Source organism: Oncorhynchus tshawytscha, linkage group LG15, assembly GCF_018296145.1.
Source record: "Oncorhynchus tshawytscha isolate Ot180627B linkage group LG15, Otsh_v2.0, whole genome shotgun sequence".
In the NCBI taxonomy this organism is placed as follows: Eukaryota; Metazoa; Chordata; class Actinopteri; order Salmoniformes; family Salmonidae; genus Oncorhynchus; species Oncorhynchus tshawytscha.
In genome coordinates, this window is record NC_056443.1 from 34,049,875 (window position 1) to 34,073,236 (window position 23,362).

Below are 23,362 nucleotides of genomic sequence, written 5' to 3' on the forward strand. Positions count from 1 at the left end.
TTATAGATCAGAGACCACTGTTTTATAGATCAGAGACCACTGTTTTATAGATCACAGAGACCACTGTTTTATAGATCACAGAGACTCCTGTTTTATAGATCAGAGACCACTGTTTTATAGATCACAGAGACTACTGTTTTATAGATCACAGAGACTCCTGTTTTATAGATCACAGAGACTCCTGTTTTATAGATCACAGAGACTCCTGTTTTATAGATCACAGAGACTCCTGTTTTATAGATCAGAGACCACTGTTTTATAGATCAGAGACCACTGTTTTATAGATCACAGAGACCACTGTTTTATAGATCACAGAGACTACTGTTTTATAGAACACAGAGACCACTGTTTTATAGATCACAGAGACTACTGTTTTATAGATCACAGAGACTACTGTTTTATAGATCACAGAGACTACTGTTTTATAGATCACAGAGACCACTGTTTTATAGATCACAGAGACTACTGTTTTATAGATCACAGAGACCACTGTTTTATAGATCACAGAGACTACTGTTTTATTGATCACAGAGACTACTGTTTTATAGATCACAGAGACTACTGTTTTATAGATCATAGATCAGAGACTACTGTTTTATAGATCACAGAGACTACTGTTTTATAGATCACAGAGACTACTGTTTTATAGATCACAGAGACTACTGTTTTATAGATCACAGAGACCACTGTTTTATAGATCACAGAGACTACTGTTTTATAGATCACAGAGACCACTGTTTTATAGATCACAGAGACTACTGTTTTATAGATCACAGAGACTACTGTTTTATAGATCACAGAGACTCCTGTTTTATAGATCACAGAGACTACTGTTTTATAGATCACAGAGACTACTGTTTTATAGATCACAGAGACTACTGTTTTATAGATCACAGACTGATTAGCATCTATTTGTTTGTCTTTATCTAATTCTGTCTCTCTCTCTCTCTCATATATTTATATATATCTTTATTTCTTCCTTTCCTCCCTCTCTCAGTTACATCTATGATCCGACCGCTCAGGTGGACGTCCACGGCAGGAAGAGGGACCCGGCTGAGAGCTCCCTCTACCAGTCCCACCACCTACCAGGAGACAGCGGGAACCAGTTCAACATCAAGCAGAACCAGGGCTTCCACAACCTGGGCTTCAGCAACAAGTACACCGAAAGAGGAGGTGGCGGAAGCCTCAAGCTGGAGATCGACAACAACCACATCAACAAGCTCCACGCCGTGCCCACCAATCCAGAGAGGGAGTTGGGCACGGGGCAGGCAGCCAAGCCTCATGTGGGAGAGGGTGGTGGAGATCTATATATCCTCCATCCAGAGGGCCAGGTGCCAAGACGAGATCCATCCAAGGGCCTCAATCTAGTCCGAGTCTATCCCAACACACCCTCCCTGGATCTTACTCTCAATCTGACCCACTCAGGTGACACTGACTCTCACCCAGACAAGATTAGGATGGTCCGGAACTTCTCGGACCCCTCCATCGGGGACAGGTATGGGGTGGGGTGCAACACCTCATCAGTGGACGAGCTGGACGAGGGGGTGGGGGGCACGCCGGAGTACCTGGGCGACACGGGAGATGAGCAGAGTGTCCTGTCTGTGGACATTCAAACCAGTACGACTAGCCTGTCCTCGGCAGACACAAACGACGATAGGGGGGCGCTGGACGCCACTACCACAGAGAATGGGATCGGGATCTCAGTGAAGAAGAGCGAAGATGAGGGGAAGGAAGGGGAAGACGATGACGTGCAGAGCGTCACAGACTCTATGGTGGCAGAAGCTCTGGCAGCTCTAGAGGCAGCGACTGCCGGGGAGGACTAACTGTCAAAAACCTCTTAATTGGTCCAAAAAAACACAATCTAACATCTATTCAGCTTCAGTATCTGATGGGGCCGAATGAGGAGATTCTGATGTATCTTTTAACATGTCACATGGGTATATCAATGTTGTCTGCACTCTCAGGAGAAGGAGAGAAGACTCTTGGCGCTCGACTGTGAATATTCCCCGCGTCCTAATCCCCAATATATGGTACATATTAAACTTCCTGGTCTTCAGCTGTACAATCTACATTTCTATGTTCCACCAGAACAGCTTCTAGAACTTCTATCTCTATATTCTGTTCTATAAAATGCAGCTCTGCACAGCTTCTAGAACTTCTATCTCTATATTCTGTTCTATAAAATGCAGCTCTGCACAGCTTCTAGAACTTCTATCTCTATATTCTGTTCTATAAAATGCAGCTCTGCACAGCTTCTAGAACTTCTATCTCTATATTCTGTTCTATAAAATGCAGCTCTGCACAGCTTCTAGAACTTCTATCTCTATATTCTGTCCTATAAAATGCAGCTCTGCACAGCTTCTAGAACTTCTCTCTCTATATTCTGTCCTATAAAATGCAGCTCTGCACAGCTTCTAGAACTTGTATCTCTATATTCTGTCCTATAAAATGCCGCTCTGCACAGCTTCTAGAACTTGTATCTCTATATTCTGTCCTATAAAATTCAGTGGGCACACAGTACTTGCCATGGCTTTGTTTGTCTTCTGGGAGCTTTGCTGTGCTTCATTATATAAACACACTGACAGGCCATCTCCAGCTACCTATTGGTGTATCATATCCATGTTGTTGTTGTTTACCTGTTTTACGATGTTATTTATGACTGGTTGGCCCAGACTTTTCTAGTTCAATACATGTCAGAGATCGCTTGTTTAGCTAAGATCCTTTCGCAATGACGCACAGTGCAAGGAGTGGAGTGTTAGCTAAACAGACTGGTACCCAGGCTATGTCAGAGATAGCTTGTTTAGCTAAGATCCTTTCGCAATGACGCACAGTGCAAGGAGTGGAATGTTAGCTAAACAGACTGGTACCCAGGCTATGTCAGAGATAGCTTGTTTAGCTAAGATCCTTTCGCAATGACGCACAGTGCAAGGAGTGGAATGTTAGCTAAACAGACTGGTACCAGGCTATGTCAGAGATAGCTTGTTTAGCTAAGATCCTTTCGCAATGACGCACAGTGCAAGGAGTGGAATGTTAGCTAAACAGACTGGTACCCAGGCTGTGTCAGAGATAGCTTGTTTAGCTAAGATCCTTTCGCAATGACGCACAGTGCAAGGAGTGGAATGTTAGCTAAACAGACTGGTACCCAGGCTATGTCAGAGATAGCTTGTTTAGCTAAGATCCTTTCGCAATGACGCACAGTGCAAGGAGTGGAATGTTAGCTAAACAGACTGGTACCCAGGCTATGTCAGAGATAGCTTGTTTAGCTAAGATCCTTTCGCAATGACGCACAGTGCAAGGAGTGGAATGTTAGCTAAACAGACTGGTACCCAAGCTATGTCAGAGATAGCTTGTTTAGCTAAGATCCTTTCGCAATGACGCACAGTGCAAGGAGTGGAATGTTAGCTAAACAGACTGGTACCCAGGCTATGTCAGAGATAGCTTGTTTAGCTAAGATCCTTTCGCAATGACGCACAGTGCAAGGAGTGGAATGTTAGCTAAACAGACTGGTACCCAGGCTATGTCAGAGACATTTCCCAAACTTTGGAGAGGAGAGCAGACATGTTAAAGACCATAGAGAGAGAGGTAGCCGGTTCACTTTACAACCTCCCATTGTGGAGCATACTGGGCTGACCTCATGACACCTTACGACAGGAAGTAGGTATATATATATATATCACAGATATACGTAGCATCTCTGTATCCCGTTTTCACTTGAATGCAAGCCTTCCACATTTGTGATGGGTCTTTGTTTCAGTGAAGGAGAATTATATTGATTTATTTTTTATTTATCGGGACTGTCCTTTTAAAGTCTTTGTTTCTTTGCCAAAATCATTTCTATTCAAATGAATATGTACGTAAAATGCATTTAGAAGTTTAATTTGCTATGTACTGTCAAGAAGCCTTAAATTATTTTTTAAATCGAAGCACAGATGTTTTCAGGGGCACAATATAAAAAAATATATATAAAAAAAAGAATTGGCCATGTTTCTCTGGTCGCTCACTAATCTCGATATTCCTCTTGTACACATCCCCCTCCCTTTTCTCAAACGGTTTCCTTTTTTCCAGTCTCTTTCTACCAGATTCAATCGCTCCATCTCTCTCAAGGATGTGCAACAAATACAAAACCCCCACTCTGTTAACACCTGTGTAGCCTTGGTGTGTGTGTGTGTGTTATTTCTCTGAGATCTAAGTGTGTTTAGGAGATCGTAGCTGAAATGTTTCTCTGACAGCCCTCTGATATTCCTTGCCACCAGAGCCCTGGGACCAGGCCTAACTAAGGCCCTTGGAGCGTTACTCAGGCCAAAAGGAGACGCCAGGGACTCACAAACACCTGATTACACCCGGGCTAAGGCGGTGAACATGTTAACTTTGGCTCACCACATGATAGCTATTAGTGTGTCTCTCCCAACCTCCCCTCGCAGTTGGAGAGGAGACACCGAAATATCCCAATCTTGTGATGTTTCTTTTTTTTAGCCACATTATCTCTCCCATCTCCTTTTCTTTACTGAGTGTTTGTCTCCATTTAATCACACACCATCCCTCTCGCCGTAAAGACACTGTTTTTTTTTTTTTTTTGGGGGCAATCTGTTTCTGTGGTAATAAAGTGTTGCTTCTGCTTTAACATATAACAGTGGCCTTCCTCTTAATATCTCCATGTCAACTCCTTCACAATAACAACCTCTTTCTCACGGTGCCCTAAAGTCACTGCTCAGAGGTTACCATCTGATCTTCTGTTTGAGGTGTAAACTTGCTTGTTTTATTAGAAGGAAAACCTAAATGTGCCCGTCTGACTCAGCCACTAAACTCTCCCAGAGAGGTTACATGATGTAATAACAGCTCACTCAGCAGCACCACAGTTAATCTTACTACTGACTGACTGACTGACTGACTGACTGACTGCTTGAGTGACTGACTGCGTGAGTGACTGACTGCCTGAGTGACTGCCTGCCTGCCTGACTGACTCCCTGAGTGATTGACTAAATGACTGAGTGACTGACTGACTATGAGTGACTGACTGACTGACTGCATGAGTGACTGAGTGATTGACTAACTGCCTGAGTGACTGCCTGCCTGCCTGACTGACTCCCTGAGTGATTGACTAAATGACTGAGTGACTGACTGACTGCATGAGTGACTGAGTGATTGACTAACTGACTGAGTGACTGACTGCCTGCGTGAGTGACTGACTGACAGTAGGGGGTTTCATGGTCTGTGATGTCACAGAGCAGGTTAAATTAACTACTACCCCTTCAGCCGTCTTGGGGTCAACTTTTGGTTTGTGTGCATGCGTTTTAAAAATACACAGAGGGTTACAGTTTCAACACTGACGTCTGGGGTTGACGGTCAGGTAGAAATCTATATGTTGAAGAGTTGATGGCGCTTTGTCTCCCCAAAACCTGTACGGTAGATGGTCTATTTTCCATTATATAACAGAACAGCACAGTATCCTTGTGAAGAAGCACAGACTACAGTGAGTCAGAAATGTGTTGTATGATTTCTGTAAAATTCTCATAAATAAAATAACCATGAAAATAAGTTGTTTGCACCGATGATGTATGATTACAGTCTTAGACGGACAGTCTGACGTTTTCATTAGTTCCCAGTGTACATTGCGTTAGAAGGCATGGTATGGGGTGCACATTTCAAATTCATTTTTCCTCAAGGCTTTTGGGTTTGGAGTGATGTGATCAATACTTACGATCAAGTTACGTAAAGGGATAGCTCACATAACTTAAATAATTACCCTAAAAAGGTAGTCTATTGGCCAGGAGGGAACTAATTTAAATAATTACCCTAAAAGGTAGTCTATTGGTCAGGAGGGAACTGATTTAAATAATTACCCTAAAAAGTAGCCTATTGGCCAGGAGGGAACTGATTTAAATAATTACCCTAAAGGTAGCCTATTGGCCAGGAGGGGCCTGGTTTAGGGAGAGAAATCTGTTTTTACCAGAAAGTGACCACTGTTAACATTGAAGCTATTTAAAAGGATGAGTCACACTTCTCTAACCATGTGACTTGCATGACATCCCCAGTGAACTGCCCTCTGGGAGATGTAGTGTGAACAGCACACGGGGAAGCAGGGATAGTGTTTCTTTTGTAAGAGATTCTGTTAATGTTTCACACCACAGTTAAATACAAAACACTTAGAGGAGAGAATCAGTTAATACTGCCCAGTGCCCAAAATAAGCCCAGTATAATGAGTTCCCATAACCTGCCAACTACGATTCTATGAAAAGTGTATGTGTATGTTTGGGATTCATAGAAAAGGAAAGTCAGGGTACAGAGGTGTTAGCCTGGTCCCAGATATGTAGGTGCTGCAGGCTTAGTGAGCGTGGAACAAGGCTTCCGGTCTCAGGTGAGGTTACTAGGCAGTATGGAACAAGGCTTCAGGTGAGGTTACTAGGCAGTATGGAACAAGGCTTCAGGTGAGGTTACTAGGCAGTATGGAACAAGTCTTGAGCTCTCAGGTGAGGTTACTAGGCAGTATGGAACAAGGCTTCAGGTGAGGTTACTAGGCAGTATGGAACAAGTCTTGAGCTCTCAGGTGAGGTTACTAGGCAGTATGGAACAAGGCTTCAGGTGAGGTTACTAGGCAGTATGGAACAAGTCTTGAGCTCTCAGGTGAGATTACTAGGCAGTATGGAACAAGGATTCAGGTAAGGTTACTAGGCAGTATGGAACAAGGCTTCAGGTCTCAGGTGAGGTTACTAGGCAGTATGGAACAAGTCTTGAGCTCTCAGGTGAGATTACTAGGCAGTATGGAACAAGGATTCAGGTAAGGTTACTAGGCAGTATGGAACAAGGCTTCAGGTCTCAGGTGAGATTACTAGGCAGTATGGAACAAGGCTTCAGGTCTCAGGTGAGGTTACTAGGCAGTATGGAACAAGTCTTGAGCTCTCAGGTGAGATTACTAGGCAGTATGGAACAAGGCTTCAGGTCTCAGGTAAGGTTACTAGGCAGTATGGAACAAGGCTTCAGGTCAGGTTACTAGGCAGTATGGAACAAGGCTTCAGGTCAGGTTACTAGGCACTGTGTGGAACAAGCCTTGAGCTCTCAGGTGAGGTTACTTGGTGCCTTCAGCTCTCAGGTGAGGTTATAGGTACTGTGTGGAACAAGCCTTGAGCTCTCAGGTGAGGTTACTTGGTACTGTGTGGAACAAGCCTTGAGCTCTCAGGTGAGGTTACTTGGTGCCTTGAGCTCTCAGGTGAGGTGACTTGGTGCCTTCAGCTCTCAGGTGAGGTTACTTGGTGCCTTGAGCTCTCAGGTGAGGTTACTCAGTGAGTGTGAACCACTGTAAGGTCATTGCTGTTGTCACAAATCTTTAGCAAGGTGTTAATCATTGAATAGACAGACCTACTGCCCACGCTCACTTAATGTTTCACCAAGGTTTAAAGTTTTCTCCCGGGGGCTGACAGCTTCTTCCTCTTGGCTAACACCCAGAAACAGAGGCTGAGCTCTGACTTTGGGTCCTAGATAAATACCAGTGGAGGCTGGTGGGAGGAGCTATAGGAGAACGGGCTCATTGTATTGGCTGGAACGGAATGACTGGAGCGGTATCAAAACACAGGTTTGTATGGAAACCACATTAGACTCCATTCCAGCCAATACCATGAGCCCGTTCTCCTATAGCTCCTCCCACCAGCCTCCACTGATAAATCCAATGTTTCAATGTTACTAATGATACATTGATACATTGATACACATACAATGATACACATTGGTACTGTAGTGACCTTATAAACACAGCCCTGAGCAGCCGGCTCCGTAAAGCAGAGAGGAGACGGTGCTAGTGGGATGATATCCGGGTTATTGATTTAAAGTGTCCTCTAAATATTTCTATTGCATTATGTACGGTAATGACATATCATGTGAACAAAGATTATCATGTACGATTATGACATGTGAACAAAGACTATTGAACAGGAGAGAGAGAGAGAAAGATGGGTGTCACCAGTTTGTCCAAGGTAAGAGCGAGGGCAAACAAGACCAGAGTCAATATTTGCTGAAGGTCCTCTCGATGCTATCCCATGTCCTGTAGTGTGGTGCGTAGTGGTGTGGGGAGTAGTGTTACAGAACTAATAACTCGCCTGCGGATATTGTTCCACTCTCTCAACAACAAAAAAGGACAGATACAACAGTCACACAAATTCCATGGAAACAGTGTGTGTGTGTGTGTGTAGGTAATGAATTTGATAGTGACTGACAAAGTCAGGAGCACCTGATCAGCCGTTACATGTCCGAAAGAAAAGACATCTCGTCACCTCCTCCATCTGGCAACACTATGACATCAAGACAAAGGGAAAGAACATGATTAAAAATGACCGCGATAAGTAATCACGAGGAGGGCAGGAAATGGAGAGAGAGAGAAATGACAGGTTATTGAATACTGAAAATAGACAATGTGATAGAGGGGATGAGGAAGAGTAGAAAAGATGACTGAAGAGAAGACCTCAAAACACAAAGATGGGTTTTAATCCATTTAAATGAGTTAAAAACACATATCTCTCTCCTTAAAAAACACTCATTCAATAGTATTTTTTTTATTAGTGTCAACTGTCAACATAAAATGGCAAAAACATCCGTTTTTTTTTCAGTCAGTTTGCTTTATTTTTTTAAATACATTTTCATACAACAGTTTTAAAAAGGTTGTGATAAGACGATAAAGTCTCCAAAGCAAACGAGCGAGAGCAAATAACAAAACACAGTGAATGACACTGAACAGGTCAGACACTCAAAACATTCCTATTTCACATAAACAGATGCTTTTTGGAGAAAATCCTCAAAACATTAAAAAAAAATTAATTGATATTAAAGCTCTTAGATGAAAGCCATTCCAGTTTTAAAATTCGCCAAAAAAAGGTCCGACATTCCTCAAAAGCCTAAAGTGGATTGGTCTCTTCTTCCTTCATCCGCGAGGAGAGGAGACTTTGAATACTTTGAGACGGTTGAAACCCTTTTCTTTTTTGTTTGTTTTATGTCTGGATGGTAGATTTGGATTGGAGTGTTGTACGTTGTTCAGGTTTGCTCAATGTAGGCCTACTCGTTGACGAATGGAAAGCTTAAAAAGTAATCCCGCCCAGAAAATAGTTTTGGCTTTGGTATGGGTTCATCTGAAACACTGTCCGTTTTAACATACTATGACATTTGTTTACTTTTCATGGCAAATAGGAGTCAATAGATTAATTGTTACAGTATAAATGACATTTTAACACATTTGATCACAAGACATTACCTCTCCTCACTGAGAAATATATATTTTTTTTTTGCATTGTATAATCATTTTGGTTCAGCTCCTGTTCTAGATTTTAAAAAAGACAGTTTTTTTGTTTGTTCCTAAAGGTAATGTTCATGTATCTAAGTCCTGGACTAAAAAGAAAACCTTATTCACCATAGAAAACAAAACATTTGACCTCATGATTCACGTTGAAAAACACACACACACACACACACACACACACACACACAAAAAAGAAGTCTCTCACACGAAGTCTACATCCCCACCACATACCACCGTACTCAAACTCAGTGAGACACACAAGACAGCTGCTACTAGCTCTTCCGACGAAGACGGTCTGTGCATCGATCAAGAAAAAGAAGTGCATTTTAAAGGCCTCCTACTGAAGTTTAAAATGGATTTGTTCAGCTCCTTTGAATAGAAACCATACGTAATATTGGCAAAGAGACGAGTCAATAGGTAGTTTCATTGGGGTGGAATCAGAAGCGGTTCCATATGTCACCGTGACAACCAAAAGATTATTATTTTTTTTATTTTTTTTAAAAGGTGATGAGGAAATTTCTCCTCACTATATAAACCTAGTTAATGTACTCCATTGGTGTTCTAGAAGGAGGGGGGACTAGATAGTCCTGAGAACACCTCATTTACAGCAACGACCTGGGGAATAGTTACAGGGGAGAGGAGGGGGGAAATGAGCCAATTGGAAGCGGTCAGTTCAACATTATTGTTGGTTGAGTTGTCAACTAATGTAAAAAAACAAAAAACAATACAAATAAATCACTAGGTCACTGGATTTAGGTTCAAAGTTGGGTGATTTTTTAAAATGTTTTTTTTATAAATTCCCTTACAATGATGACTTTTTGCAAATCCAACTAGTTTTTCACGTTGATTCAACGTCATGATAGATTCTGGGGGTTTAAATGAGGTGGAAACAACTTGGATTCAACCAGTCTTTGCCCAGGGGGTCAGAAGTGGACGTGAAGGCTAGGCAGAGATTGTGTATTTGGCGCCAACACACTGCACAGTTTATTGGCTCTTGGCTCACACAACCCCCAATGCAATCTCAACTTCCTGGTCAGGTGAGCGTTTGTGCTTTCCCTCCTTGGGAAAAAAAAAAATCAATCATTAACGTTTGGTGGTGGTTTCCACATCTTTGGTGACGAGAGGGTGTGGGGGGGTGGCACTACCAGTGACTCACTGTCTGATGAACAGCACAATGGCTCTTTCTAACACGTCATACTAGACACCCTTTCCGCTACCCTGCCCGAGACAGAGGGCCAAGTTTGATAGAGAGAGAGTAACCGGTCTCATCTTCATCCTCTAATTCACCATCAACACCGCTGTCTCGTCTGACCATCAAAGGAGACAGAACAGGGAGGGATTTACCCCTGGATCGCCTCTGCTGCTCTTCGCGCGCCGATGCTTCTCTACGGTCCGATTCTGGGTTTAAAAAGTGTTGCAAATGATCATATTTCCCCCCTTGGCTCTCTTCAGGAAGCCATGCGCTGCTCTGTAGAAGAAATGAGGACGTTTTATCAAAAGGAGTTTGGAACATGTTACTTAAGGAGGCCCAGATAAACCAGCTTGGATAGAACTTTGGAGCCCAATAGAAAGTCACCTTGGTTCCTGTCACTTTGGATCATCCCCGTCTTCCTTCTGATCCTAACAGAAAGGGGAGGAGGAAATCACACTTCAGGAAATTCACATTTCAAATCTAACTTTGTCACATGCGCCGAATACAACACGTGTAGACCTTACCGTGAAAAGCTGACTTACAAGCCCTTAACCAACAGTGCAGTTCAAGAAGAGTTAAGAAAATCTTTACCAAATAAACTAAAGTGAAAAATATTTTAAAAAGGTAACAATAGCAAGGCTATATACAGGGGGTGCCGGTACCTAGTCAATGCGTGAAGTTACAATGAAAAATGCCTCAAATACAGACTCTATTCAAATACAGAAATGCCTGGGAGTTTGGTCCATGTCACTATAGACAGACCCTATTGGATGAAAACCTGTGTGTACCCGGGTGAATCGGACTGAATGTCACTCTCAGACAGACCTGATGTGACTCAGAGATGGTCCTGCCCTCAAAGGGTTCCTTCTCCGTGGGCGACGCCGGCATACTCCCGTTGGAGTCAGTGCTGAGCATGGTCCTCCTTTCTCTGACGGGCCTGTCCTTGTCACACTTTGTAACCCGGAACCTGGCAGGGATAAATCATAGCATAACACTGGTGATAAAGAGGACATAACACCATGGGTATCAACATGCAACTGACAATAACCGGAGAAATCAACTACTCAGACAACTATTAGAATATATATATCTATCTATCTCTTCTGAAGCCAGGCGCACATACACTTCTGAGGAGACACCGTACACCTGGCGACCGTGTCAGCGTGCACTACGCTCGGCCCGCCACAGGAGTCGCTGGTGCGCAATGGGACAGGGAAACCCGCAATGGGACAAGGACATCCCTGCCGGCCAAACCCTCCCCTAACCCGGACGACGCTGAGCCAACTGTGCGCCACCCCCATGGGTCTCCCGGTCGGCTGCGACAGAGCCTGGACTCGAACCAGAATGTCTAGTGTCTCAGCTAGCACTGCGATGCAGGGCCTTAGACCACTGCACCACTCGGGAGGCCCCTAACGATCTTTCTTTAGCACGTCTCCTCCACCTTCATCTACACTGATTGACATGGATTTAACAGGATGCAGAAGTAAAAACCCAAACCGGTCCGTGCATCAGTACCAGTAGATTATAAAATACAATATAGTGTGCTGTTATCGGCGCTATAGGACCTCTTGGACCAGGGCCTATGTTATGATTCTCACTGAGGAGCTCAACACGAGACATCACTCTGGCACGGCACTACACAGATTCAATTAAAATCAGGTAATGGCTATTCCCTCCCTGCTCAGTGTGGCCCCGTACACACACTTCCATTTATCTGGATGAGCTAATGAAAACGCACCAGGTCCCTCTGCATTCAGATCAGCTCCTCTACAGGACCGGAAGCAGACAGGGAGGATGGCTTGATACACTTCACTTCACTTCAACTGGCTCTCTGAGAGAAAATGATTCACACACGCGCGCGCACACAGTCATCCCTCTCACACAGACAAGACTTCTCTATAGACCACAGGAGGTTGGTGGCACCTTAATTGGCAAGGATGGGCTTGTGGTAATGGTTGGGAGGGGAATGGTATCAAATACATGGAAACCACTTATGATCTCTCACCTCCCCACAGCCAACACAGTGACCTCTCCGTGGCTCCTCCGATCTACTATCCTCTTGGTGGACACGCGCCTCATCAGGGGCCACTTTTTGTGATTGCAGCGGTTGCAGACGCTGCTGAGGCCCCCCATGCCTCCGATGGTGTGCAGGTGGTTGCAGGTGTGTCTGGCAAGTCCGGCCGGGACACGAGGCGAGACGGGGGTCACTGGGAGGGTGGGGGAGGTGGGAGTCAGCGGTGGGCTGTGGAGGAAAAGAAGAAACTCAAGCAAACTGGTGATACAGACACAGTCTTTACACTAGTCTACACATCCCTAGCGCAGTCTTTACACTAGTCTACACATCCCTAGCGCAGTCTTTACACTAGTCTACACATCCCTAGCGCAGTCTTTACACTAGTCTACCCATCCCTAGCGCAGTCTTTACACTAGCGAAAGTCTACCCATCCCACAGTCTTTACACTAGCGAAAGTCTACACAGCCCAGTCTTTACACTAGCGATAGTCTACCCATCCCAGTCTTTACACTAGCGATAGTCTACCCATCCCACAGTCTTTACACTAGCGAAAGTCTACCCATCCCACAGTCTTTACACTAGCGAAAGTCTACCCAACCCACAGTCTTTACACTAGCGAAAGTCTTACACATCCCCACAGTCTTTACACTAGCGAAAGTCTACCCATCCCAGTCTTTACACTAGCGATAGTCTACCCATCCCACAGTCTTTACATTTTGCTGAGAGCTGTGCAAAGTTGGCAGGCTCTTATTCCCAAAAATTCCCAACTGTAATGGTCTCTTCCACCAAGTAGTAACCCTGGGCTTGCGACGTACGCAAATCAAGACGTCTTCATTTTTTACAAATGTTTTCTTAACCTCAGACAGTAGAAGACACTAGTAGACATGGTGAACACTGGTCCTGAAGGATACATGGTGTGCAGGTTTTAGCTACAGCCCAGTAGTAAACACATCTGAGTCCACTAAAACAAGTCTAGTCCAATATGAAAATATGAGATTCAATGCAGAGCGGTGACCAAAAAAAAACATAAACCCTGTCTAGACTTCTGCTCTTCATAACGTGATGACCTCCCCGTTGACACTAAATGTCCAGACTTCTGCTCTTCATAATGTGATGACCTCCCCGTTGACACTAAATGTCCAGACTTCTGCTCTTCATAATGTGATGACCTCCGTTGACACTAAATGTCCAGACTTCTGTTCTTCATAATGTGATGACCTCCGTTGACACTAAATGTCCAGACTTCTGCTCTTCATAATGTGATGACCTCCGTTGACACTAAATGTCCAGACTTCTGCTCTTCATAATGTGATGACCTCCGTTGACACTAAATGTCCAGACTTCTGCTCTTCATAACGTGATGACCTCCGTTGACACTAAATGTCCAGACTTCTGCTCTTCATAACGTGATGACCTCCGTTGACACTAAATGTCCAGACTTCTGCTCTTCATAATGTGATGACCTCCCCATTGACACTAAATGTCCAGACTTCTGCTCTTCATAACGTGATGACCTCCCCATTGACACTAAATGTCTAGACTTCTGCTCTTCATAACGTGATGACCTCCCGTTGACACTAAATGTCCAGACTTCTGCTCTTCATAATGTGATGACCTCCCCATTGACACTAAATGTCCAGACTTCTGCTCTTCATAACGTGATGACCTCCCGTTGACACTAAATGTCCAGAACTCAAAGTACTGCTCTTCATAACGTGATGACCTGATGGGGACGTTGACACTAAATGTGGGGGAGCTTGTGCTCTTCATACCACGTGATGAACATCAATCCGTTGACACTAAATGTCCGAGCTTTCTGGAAAGAAGATCTTCATAACGTTTTGAAAGTGACCTCTCCGTTGACACTAAATGTCCAGAACTCAAAGTACTGTACTCTTTCTGCTGGCTACACTGTTGTTTTGGCCTATCCTTAGGCAACCTGATGGGGACTGGTATGTGAACACACATCTGTGTAAAGTGGGGGAGTGTGTGTGTGTATACTCTAAATTATACCAACCATTAGGATTTAACATCAATAAGGGACCATAGCGTTCACCTGGTCAGTCTACGGTCTTTCATGGAAAGAAGATGTTCATAATGTTTTGTAAAGTGGAGGAGTCTGTGTTGTCCTGGTGTAGAGAGGACTGTACTGTCCATCACTAACCCAATGTGTGTTGTCCTGGTGTAGAGAGGACTGTACTGTCCATCACTAACCCAATGTGTGTTGTCCTGGTGTAGAGAGGACTGTACTGTCCATCACTAACCCAATGTGTGTTGTCCTGGTGTAGAGAGGACTGTACTGTCCATCACTAACCCAATGTGTGTTGTCCTGGTGTAGAGAGGACTGTACTGTCAATCACTAACCCAATGTGTGTTGTCCTGGTGTAGAGAGGACTGTACTGTCCATCACTAACCCAATGTGTGTTGTCCTGGTGTAGAGAGGACTGTACTGTCCATCACTAACCCAATGTGTGTTGTCCTGGTGTAGAGAGGACTGTACTGTCCATCACTAACCCAATGTGTGTTGTCCTGGTGTAGAGAGGACTGTACTGTCCATCACTAACCCAATGTGTGTTGTCCTGGTGTAGAGAGGACTGTACTGTCCATCACTAACCCAATGTGTGTTGTCCTGGTGTAGAGAGGACTGTACTGTCCATCACTAACCCAATGTGTGTTGTCCTGGTGTAGAGAGGACTGTACTGTCCATCACTAACCCAATGTGTGTTGTCCTGGTGTAGAGAGGACTGTACTGTCCATCACTAACCCAATGTGTGTTGTCCTGGTGTAGATCACTAACCCAATGTGAGGACTGTACTGTCCATCACTAACCCAATAACCTGGTGTAGATGTACTGTGTGTGTCCTGGTGTAGAGAGGACTGTACTGTCCATCACTAACCCAATGTGTGTTGTCCTGGTGTAGAGAGGACTGTACTGTCCATCACTAACCCAATGTGTGTTGTCCTGGTGTAGAGAGGACTGTACTGTCCATCACTAACCCAATGTGTGTTGTCCTGGTGTAGAGAGGACTGTACTGTCCCATCACTAACCCAATGTGTGTTGTCCTGGTGTAGAGAGGACTGTACTGTCCATCACTAACCCAATGTGTATTCTCCTGGTGTAGAGAGGACTGTACTGCCCATCACTAACCCAATGTGTATTCTCCTGGTGTAGAGAGGACTGTACTGTCCATCACTAACCCAATGTGTATTCTCCTGGTGTAGAGAGGACTGTACTGTCCATCACTAACCCAATGTGTATTCTCCTGGTGTAGAGAGGACTGTACTGTCCATCACTAACCCAATGTGTATTCTCCTGGTGTAGAGAGGACTGTACTGTCCATCACTAACCCAATGTGTGTTGTCCTGGTGTAGAGAGGACTGTACTGTCCATCACTAACCCAATGTGTGTTGTCCTGGTGTAGAGAGGACTGTACTGCCCATCACTAACCCAATGTGTATTCTCCTGGTGTAGAGAGGACTGTACTGTCCATCACTAACCCAGTGTGTGTACTCCTGGTGTAGAGAGGACTGTACTGTCTATCACTCTGTGGACTGTAGAGTGTAAGGTCTTAAGTGGTGTCAGAGACAGCTGTTTGCGCCTGCGGGAATCAGAACACCACACTTTTATTCGTCTCCATTACCATATCATTTGGAAATTGTCCTGGAAGCTTTGGCTGATGAAGGGGAAAGCGAGAGAGAGTGGGAAAGAGAGAGCGACAGAGAGAGAGGGAAAGAGAGAGAGAGGGAAAGAGAGGAGGATGAGGGAAAGAGAGAGGGAAAGAGAGAGAGGGAGGGAAAGAGAGGAGGACGAGGGAGAGAGAGAGAGCGACAAAGAGAGAGACAGAGACAGACTAGTCCAACCCTCTAACCACTAGGCATAAAGGATGGTGTACAGTAACAGGACGACAGAGAGAGAAAGAGAGCGCGACAGAGACCTGGTCCCTGGCAGTTAACCCCAAAAATAATGATTTTCCAGAGAAGATCCAGATCTCAGAGAATTAGACCAAAGTTCTAAATTGGTACAAAATATATAGAGTACTGCTGCTACACACTACAATTATTTAGTATGTTTTTGGCTAAAACCCCATTGAAACCCTCCATGCTGAGTTCTGTAAGATTCTCCTACATGTCCAGAGGAAAACTACAAACAATGCATGCAGGGCAGAATTAGGCCAATATTCACTAAGAATAAAAACTCAAAGAGCAATTACATTTTAGAAACATGTAAAAAAATAAATGCCCCCCTCTATATCACTACCAAGCCCTGCAATGCCAAGAGCTGAGCAAAGAAAAGAGTCCCCTCATCCAGCTGGTCCTGGGGCTGAGTTCACAAACCTGTTCTACTAACACACTGAAGCCTCAGTCCCCTCATCCAGCTGGTCCTGGGGCTGAGTTCACAAACCTGTTCTACTAACACACTGAAGCCTCAGTCCCCTCATCCAGCTGGTCCTGGGGCTGAGTTCACAAACCTGTTCTACTAACACACTGAAGCCTCAGTCCCCTCATCCAGCTGGTCCTCAGGCTGAGTTCACAAACCTGTTCTACTAACACACTGAAGCCTCAGTCCCCTCATCCAGCTGGTCCTCGGGCTGAGTTCACATACCTGTTCTACTAACACACTGAAGCCTCAGTCCCCTCATCCGGCTGGTCCTCAGGCTGAGTTCACAAACCTGTTCTACTAACACACTGAAGCCTCAGGACCAGAACATCCAATCAATCAGGATAAACCAAATTACAACACAGTCAAAACAAAACTATATTGGCTTATTGGGAAACACAAAGCTAAATGCAGTGCTATCTGGCCCTAAATCAGCAGAACACTGTGGCTAAATATTTGACCATGGTTACTGATCAAAACCTTAGAAAAACCTTGACAAAGTACAGGCTCAGTGAGCACAGCCTTGCCATTGAGAAGGGTAGACACAGGGAAACCTGGCTCCCTGTAGAGGAAAGGCTATGCAACCACTGCACCACAGCAGAACCTGGCTCCCTGTAGAGGAAAGGCTATGCAACCACTGCACCACAGCAGAACCTGGCTCCCTGTAGAGGAAAGGCTATGCAACCACTGCACCACAGCAGAACCTGGCTCCCTGTAGAGGAAAGGCTATGCAACCACTGCACCACAGCAGAACCTGGCTCCCTGTAGAGGAAAGGCTATGCAACCACTGCACCACAGCAGAACCTGGCTCCCTGTAGAGGAAAGGCTGTGCAACCACTGCACCACAGCAGAACCTGGCTCCCTGTAGAGGAAAGGCTGTGCAACCACTGCACCACAGCAGAACCTGGCTCCCTGTAGAGGAAAGGCTGTGCAACCACTGCACCACAGCAGAACATGGCTCCCTGTAGAGGAAAGGCTGTGCAACCACTGCACCACAGCAGAACATGGCTCCCTGTAGAGGAAAGGCTGTGCAACCACTGCACCACAGCAGAACATGGCTCCCTGTAGAGGAAAGGCTATGCAACCACTGCACCACAGCAGAACCTGGCTCCCTGTAGAGGAAAGGCTGTGCAACCACTGCACCACAGCAGAACATGGCTCCCTGTAGAGGAAAGGCTGTGCAACCACTGCACCACAGCAGAACATGGCTCCCTGTAGAGGAAAGGCTATGCAACCACTGCACCACAGCAGAACATGGCTCCCTGTAGAGGAAAGGCTATGCAACCACTGCACCACAGCAGAACCTGGCTCCCTGTAGAGGAAAGGCTGTGCAACCACTGCACCACAGCAGAACCTGGCTCCCTGTAGAGGAAAGGCTATGCAACCACTGCACCACAGCAGAACCTGGCTCCCTGTAGAGGAAAGGCTATGCAACCACTGCACCACAGCAGAACCTGGCTCCCTGTAGAGGAAAGGCTATGCAACCACTGCACCACAGCAGAACCTGGCTCCCTGTAGAGGAAAGGCTATGCAACCACTGCACCACAGCAGAACCTGGCTCCCTGTAGAGGAAAGGCTATGCAACCACTGCATCACAGCAGAACCTGGCTCCCTGTAGAGGAAAGGCTGTGCAACCACTGCACCACAGCAGAACCTGGCTCCCTGTAGAGGAAAGGCTGTGCAACCACTGCACCACAGCAGAACATGGCTCCCTGTAGAGGAAAGGCTGTGCAACCACTGCACCACAGCAGAACCTGGCTCCCTGTAGAGGAAAGGCTATGCAACCACTGCACCACAGCAGAACCTGGCTCCCTGTAGAGGAAAGGCTATGCAACCACTGCACCACAGCAGAACCTGGCTCCCTGTAGAGGAAAGGCTATGCAACCACTGCACCACAGCAGAACCTGGCTCCCTGTAGAGGAAAGGCTATGCAACCACTGCACCACAGCAGAACCTGGCTCCCTGTAGAGGAAAGGCTATGCAACCACTGCACCACAGCAGAACCTGGCTCCCTGTAGAGGAAAGGCTGTGCAACCACTGCACCACAGCAGAACCTGGCTCCCTGTAGAGGAAAGGCTATGCAACCACTGTACCACAGCAGAACCTGGCTCCCTGTAGAGGAAAGGCTATGCAACCACTGCACCACAGCAGAACCTGGCTCCCTGTAGAGGAAAGGCTATGCAACCACTGCATCACAGCAGAACCTGGCTCCCTGTAGAGGAAAGGCTATGCAACCACTGCACCACAGCAGAACCTGGCTCCCTGTAGAGGAAAGGCTATGCAACCACTGCACCACAGCAGAACCTGGCTCCCTGTAGAGGAAAGGCTATGCAACCACTGCACCACAGCAGAACCTGGCTCCCTGTAGAGGAAAGGCTGTGCAACCACTGCACCACAGCAGAACCTGGCTCCCTGTAGAGGAAAGGCTATGCAACCACTGCACCACAGCAGAACCTGGCTCCCTGTAGAGGAAAGGCTATGCAACCACTGCACCACAGCAGAACCTGGCTCCCTGTAGAGGAAAGGCTATGCAACCACTGCACCACAGCAGAACCTGGCTCCCTGTAGAGGAAAGGCTGTGCAACCACTGCACCACAGCAGAACCTGGCTCCCTGTAGAGGAAAGGCTGTGCAACCACTGCACCACAGCAGAACCTGGCTCCCTGTAGAGGAAAGGCTATGCAACCACTGCACCACAGCAGAACCTGGCTCCCTGTAGAGGAAAGGCTATGCAACCACTGCACCACAGCAGAACCTGACACGGAGCTGCATTTCCTGACAAAAAGTCAAAAATATATAAAACAATTAGAGTGTGTCATTTCCCCAAATTTGAAACCCTTTATTCAAGGTTTCAAAGACCTCTCTGATGAAAGTAGGCTACCCGTCCTGTTGGGGGAGGACGCAGAGAGCTGTGGGTTGGCAGCGCACTACATTGCTGCCTGCCGTAAGATGAGGGACAGTGTCTGACAGACCAATCAACCTGCACATGTCTTCTATATCGTTATTATTCAATGGTTATTTTGACCGTTGGTTATTGTTGTTACCGTTGACAATGTTCATTATTATTAGTTTAATATTGTAAATATCCCAAATAAGCTTCGGCAATGTGTACATTGTTACGACGTGCCAATAAAGCACATTGAGAGACAGAGAGACCCACACATTGTGGTGTCCTGTCCCGCGGACTGTGCCGGAACACCCAATGTCGTGGCCATACCTCATCCTGACTCGCCACGCTATGATTTATTCATCCTGAACGTCACCCCACACATAAAAATACCTCCTCTCCCTTTCTCTTCTCTCTCTCTCTGCAGTCATCCCTCCTTGGACACCATTTATGGTCGGTCGGTGTGTAGGCAGGTGTGTATGTATGTATGTAGGCAGGTGTGTATGTATGTATGTAGGCAGGTGTGTATGTATGTATGTATGTATGTAGGCAGGTGTGTATGTATGTATGTATGTAGGCAGGTGTGTATGTATGTATGCATGTAGGCAGGTGTGTATGTATGTATGCATGTAGGCAGGTGTGCATGTATGTATGTATGTAGGCAGGTGTGTATGTATGTATGTATGTATGTATGTATGTATGTATGTAGGTGTGTATGTATGTATGTATGTAGGTGTGTATGTATGTATGTATGTATGTAGGCAGGTGTGTATGTATGTATGTATGTATGTATGTAGGCAGGTGTGTATGTATGTATGCATGTAGGCAGGTGTGTATGTATGTATGCATGTAGGCAGGTGTGTATGTATGTATGCATGTAGGCAGGTGTGTATGTATGTATGCATGTAGGCAGGTGTGTATGTATGTATGCATGTAGGCAGGTGTGCATGTATGTATGTATGTAGGCAGGTGTGTATGTATGTATGTATGTATGTAGGTGTGTATGTATGTAGGTGTGTATGTATGTATGTATGTATGTAGGTGTGTATGTATGTAGGTGTGTATGTATGTAGGTGTGTATGTATGTATGTATGTATGTATGTATGTATGTATGTATGTATGTATGTATGTATGTATGTATGTATGTATGTATGTATGTATGTATGTATGTATGTATGTATGTATGTATGTATGTATGTATGTATGTATGTATGTATGTATGTATGTATGTATGTATGTATGTATGTATGTAGGCAGGTATGTATATTCTTTGATGGACAAGGCCCTGTAAAGACAGACCTACTTACCATTCACAGCAACAAAGACGTTCTCAATGAAACTGTCAGAGGTCACGATTGTGAATCAGGCTCCTGTCGGTCTATTCCTGAGCTGTTTAGTAAGTGAATGGTCGTATAATGCAGGGAGCCGTAGTTTCATTTCCAGTTTCTATGAGATGACTGGTCCCGATTGCACAATCAGAATGACCATATAAAATGTTAGGATCATATTGATATTCTGAGTCGTAAAAAGTCCTGGCCTTCATCCAAACTCACCAAGCCATAAACAATGTCTGAGAGACCAGCTTGACTTCCAGATAACGACAGCCACTTCAGCGCTATTAAAAAGAAAGGGACACCATTGCCATCTAGTGGCTTGGAAAGTAATCACACCCAAGTGGTACTGTATCCTTGGAAACCAGTCCTTTTGGTGGAATTTCTGACAATATTCATATTTACTTTATTTTGACATTTAACAAGGCAAGTCAGTTAAGAACAAAATCTCAACTGCCTTGTTCAACGGCAGAATGACAGATTTTTACCTTGTCATCTCCGGGATTCGATCCAGCAACCTTTCGGTTACTGGCCAAACGCTCTAACCACTAGGCTACCTGCCGCCCCAAATAGGCCTCAATGTTAAAGACATCAGACAACATTAAGAGGAGGTTGTGAGCTACTTAAAAAATGTTCCCTTTCAGATTTGATGTGTATTTAAATAGTGCTGATAAAGTTGGACTTCGGGCAGCCAGCATACAAAAGTCATGACAGGATGCTTACCCTTCTGAGTCTATGCTGTTTTCAGGAACCATGGCTTGGAGGGCATCGGAGTTCGCTGTGTAGACAGAGAGAGAAAAATATGGCGTAGGGGAATTAGCGAGGAGAACGAGCAAGTGACATCAAAAGAGGAAACATTTATTGGAATATGGTCGCGGCCGATAAGCCCCAAAACACAATTAAAATGGTGCACTGCATTCAATTAAACAGGAGCACGTTCAGTCCTCAGAATATAACCTCTGGGTGTAGGCTGTGTGCCAGCACAGGAAACAACGCATTATGTAAACAACAGCGTCTTCCTGAAATGTAGGACACATTAGTGCTATAATTAATAAGCCATTACTAAGTATGAAGACAGGAAGTATGGCACAAGAGCATAACTGTGGACAGGGTTTTTTATTACTTATCAACAGGACTTTCTAAGACAAAGTGTTACACATGTAAATTACATAATTAATAACCTAGAAAAAATGAGGACACATGATTAGCAGTAGAGGGACACATGATTAGCAGTAGAGGGACACATGATTAGCAGTAGAGGGACACATGATTAGCAGTAGAGGGACACATGATTAGCAGTAGAGGGACACATGATTAGCAGTAGAGGGACACATGATTAGCAGTAGAGGGGCACATGATTAGCAGTAGAGGGGCACATGATTAGCAGTAGAGGGGCACATGATTAGCAGTAGAGGGGCACATGATTAGCAGTAGATTAGCAGTAGGGGCACATGATTAGCAGTAGAGGGACACATGATTAGCAGTAGAGGGACACATGATTAGCAGTAGAGGGACACATGATTAGCAGTAGAGGGACACATGATTAGCAGTAGAGGGACACATGATTAGCAGTAGAGGGACACATGATTAGCAGTAGAGGGGCACATGATTAGCAGTAGAGGGGCACATGATTAGCAGTAGAGGGGCACATGATTAGCAGTAGAGGGGCACATGATTAGCAGTAGAGGGGCACATGATTAGCAGTAGAGGGGCACATGATTAGCAGTAGAGGGGCACATGATTAGCAGTAGAGGGGCACATGATTAGCAGTAGAGGGGCACATGATTAGCAGTAGAGGGGCACATGATTAGCAGTAGAGAGGGACACATGATTAGCAGTAGAGGGACACATGATTAGCAGTAGAGGGACACATGATTAGCAGTAGAGGGACACATGGCACCTTCGGAAATTATTCAGACCCCTTGACTTTATCCAAACTGTTTGTTGCGTTTAAAAATCCCCCCCCCCCTCCAGCAATCTACACACAATACCCCATAATGACAAAGCAAAAACAGTTTGAGAAATAATTGTCAATTGATTAAAATTTAAAAACAGAAATACCTTATTTACATAATTATTCAGACCCTTCGCTATGAGACTCAAAATTGAGCTCAGGTGCATCCACTTTCCATTGATCATCCTGGAGATGTTTCTACAACTTGATTGGAGTCCACCTGTGGTAAATTAGATTGATTGGACATGATTTGGAAAGGCACACACCTGTCTATATAAAGGTCCCACAGTTGACAGTGCATGTCAGAGCAAAACCAAGCCATGAGGTCCA

At 45.1% G+C, this 23,362-nt stretch overlaps 2 protein-coding genes across 2 annotated transcripts in view; one reads left to right on the plus strand and one right to left on the minus strand.

Annotated features, from left to right (window-relative positions):
* Nucleotides 1-4,573, plus strand: part of zgc:194930 (uncharacterized protein LOC557813 homolog) — a 41,765-nt gene extending 37,192 nt beyond the window's left edge. Inside the window, exon 3 of the mRNA XM_024373887.2 lies at nt 998-4,573. Coding sequence (XP_024229655.1) covers nt 998-1,823 — 826 coding nt within the window. The 3' untranslated portion in view covers nt 1,824-4,573. The remainder of the gene's footprint in view (nt 1-997) is intronic.
* A 4,409-nt stretch (nt 4,574-8,982) lies between these two features.
* Nucleotides 8,983-23,362, minus strand: part of rell1 (RELT like 1) — a 45,677-nt gene continuing 31,297 nt past the window's right edge. Inside the window, exons 5-9 of the mRNA XM_042298476.1 lie at nt 21,802-21,856; nt 12,475-12,711; nt 11,295-11,436; nt 10,854-10,897; nt 8,983-10,745 (exon numbers count right to left, since the gene is read on the minus strand). Coding sequence (XP_042154410.1) covers nt 10,865-10,897; nt 11,295-11,436; nt 12,475-12,711; nt 21,802-21,856 — 467 coding nt within the window. The 3' untranslated portion in view covers nt 8,983-10,745; nt 10,854-10,864. The remainder of the gene's footprint in view (nt 10,746-10,853; nt 10,898-11,294; nt 11,437-12,474; nt 12,712-21,801; nt 21,857-23,362) is intronic.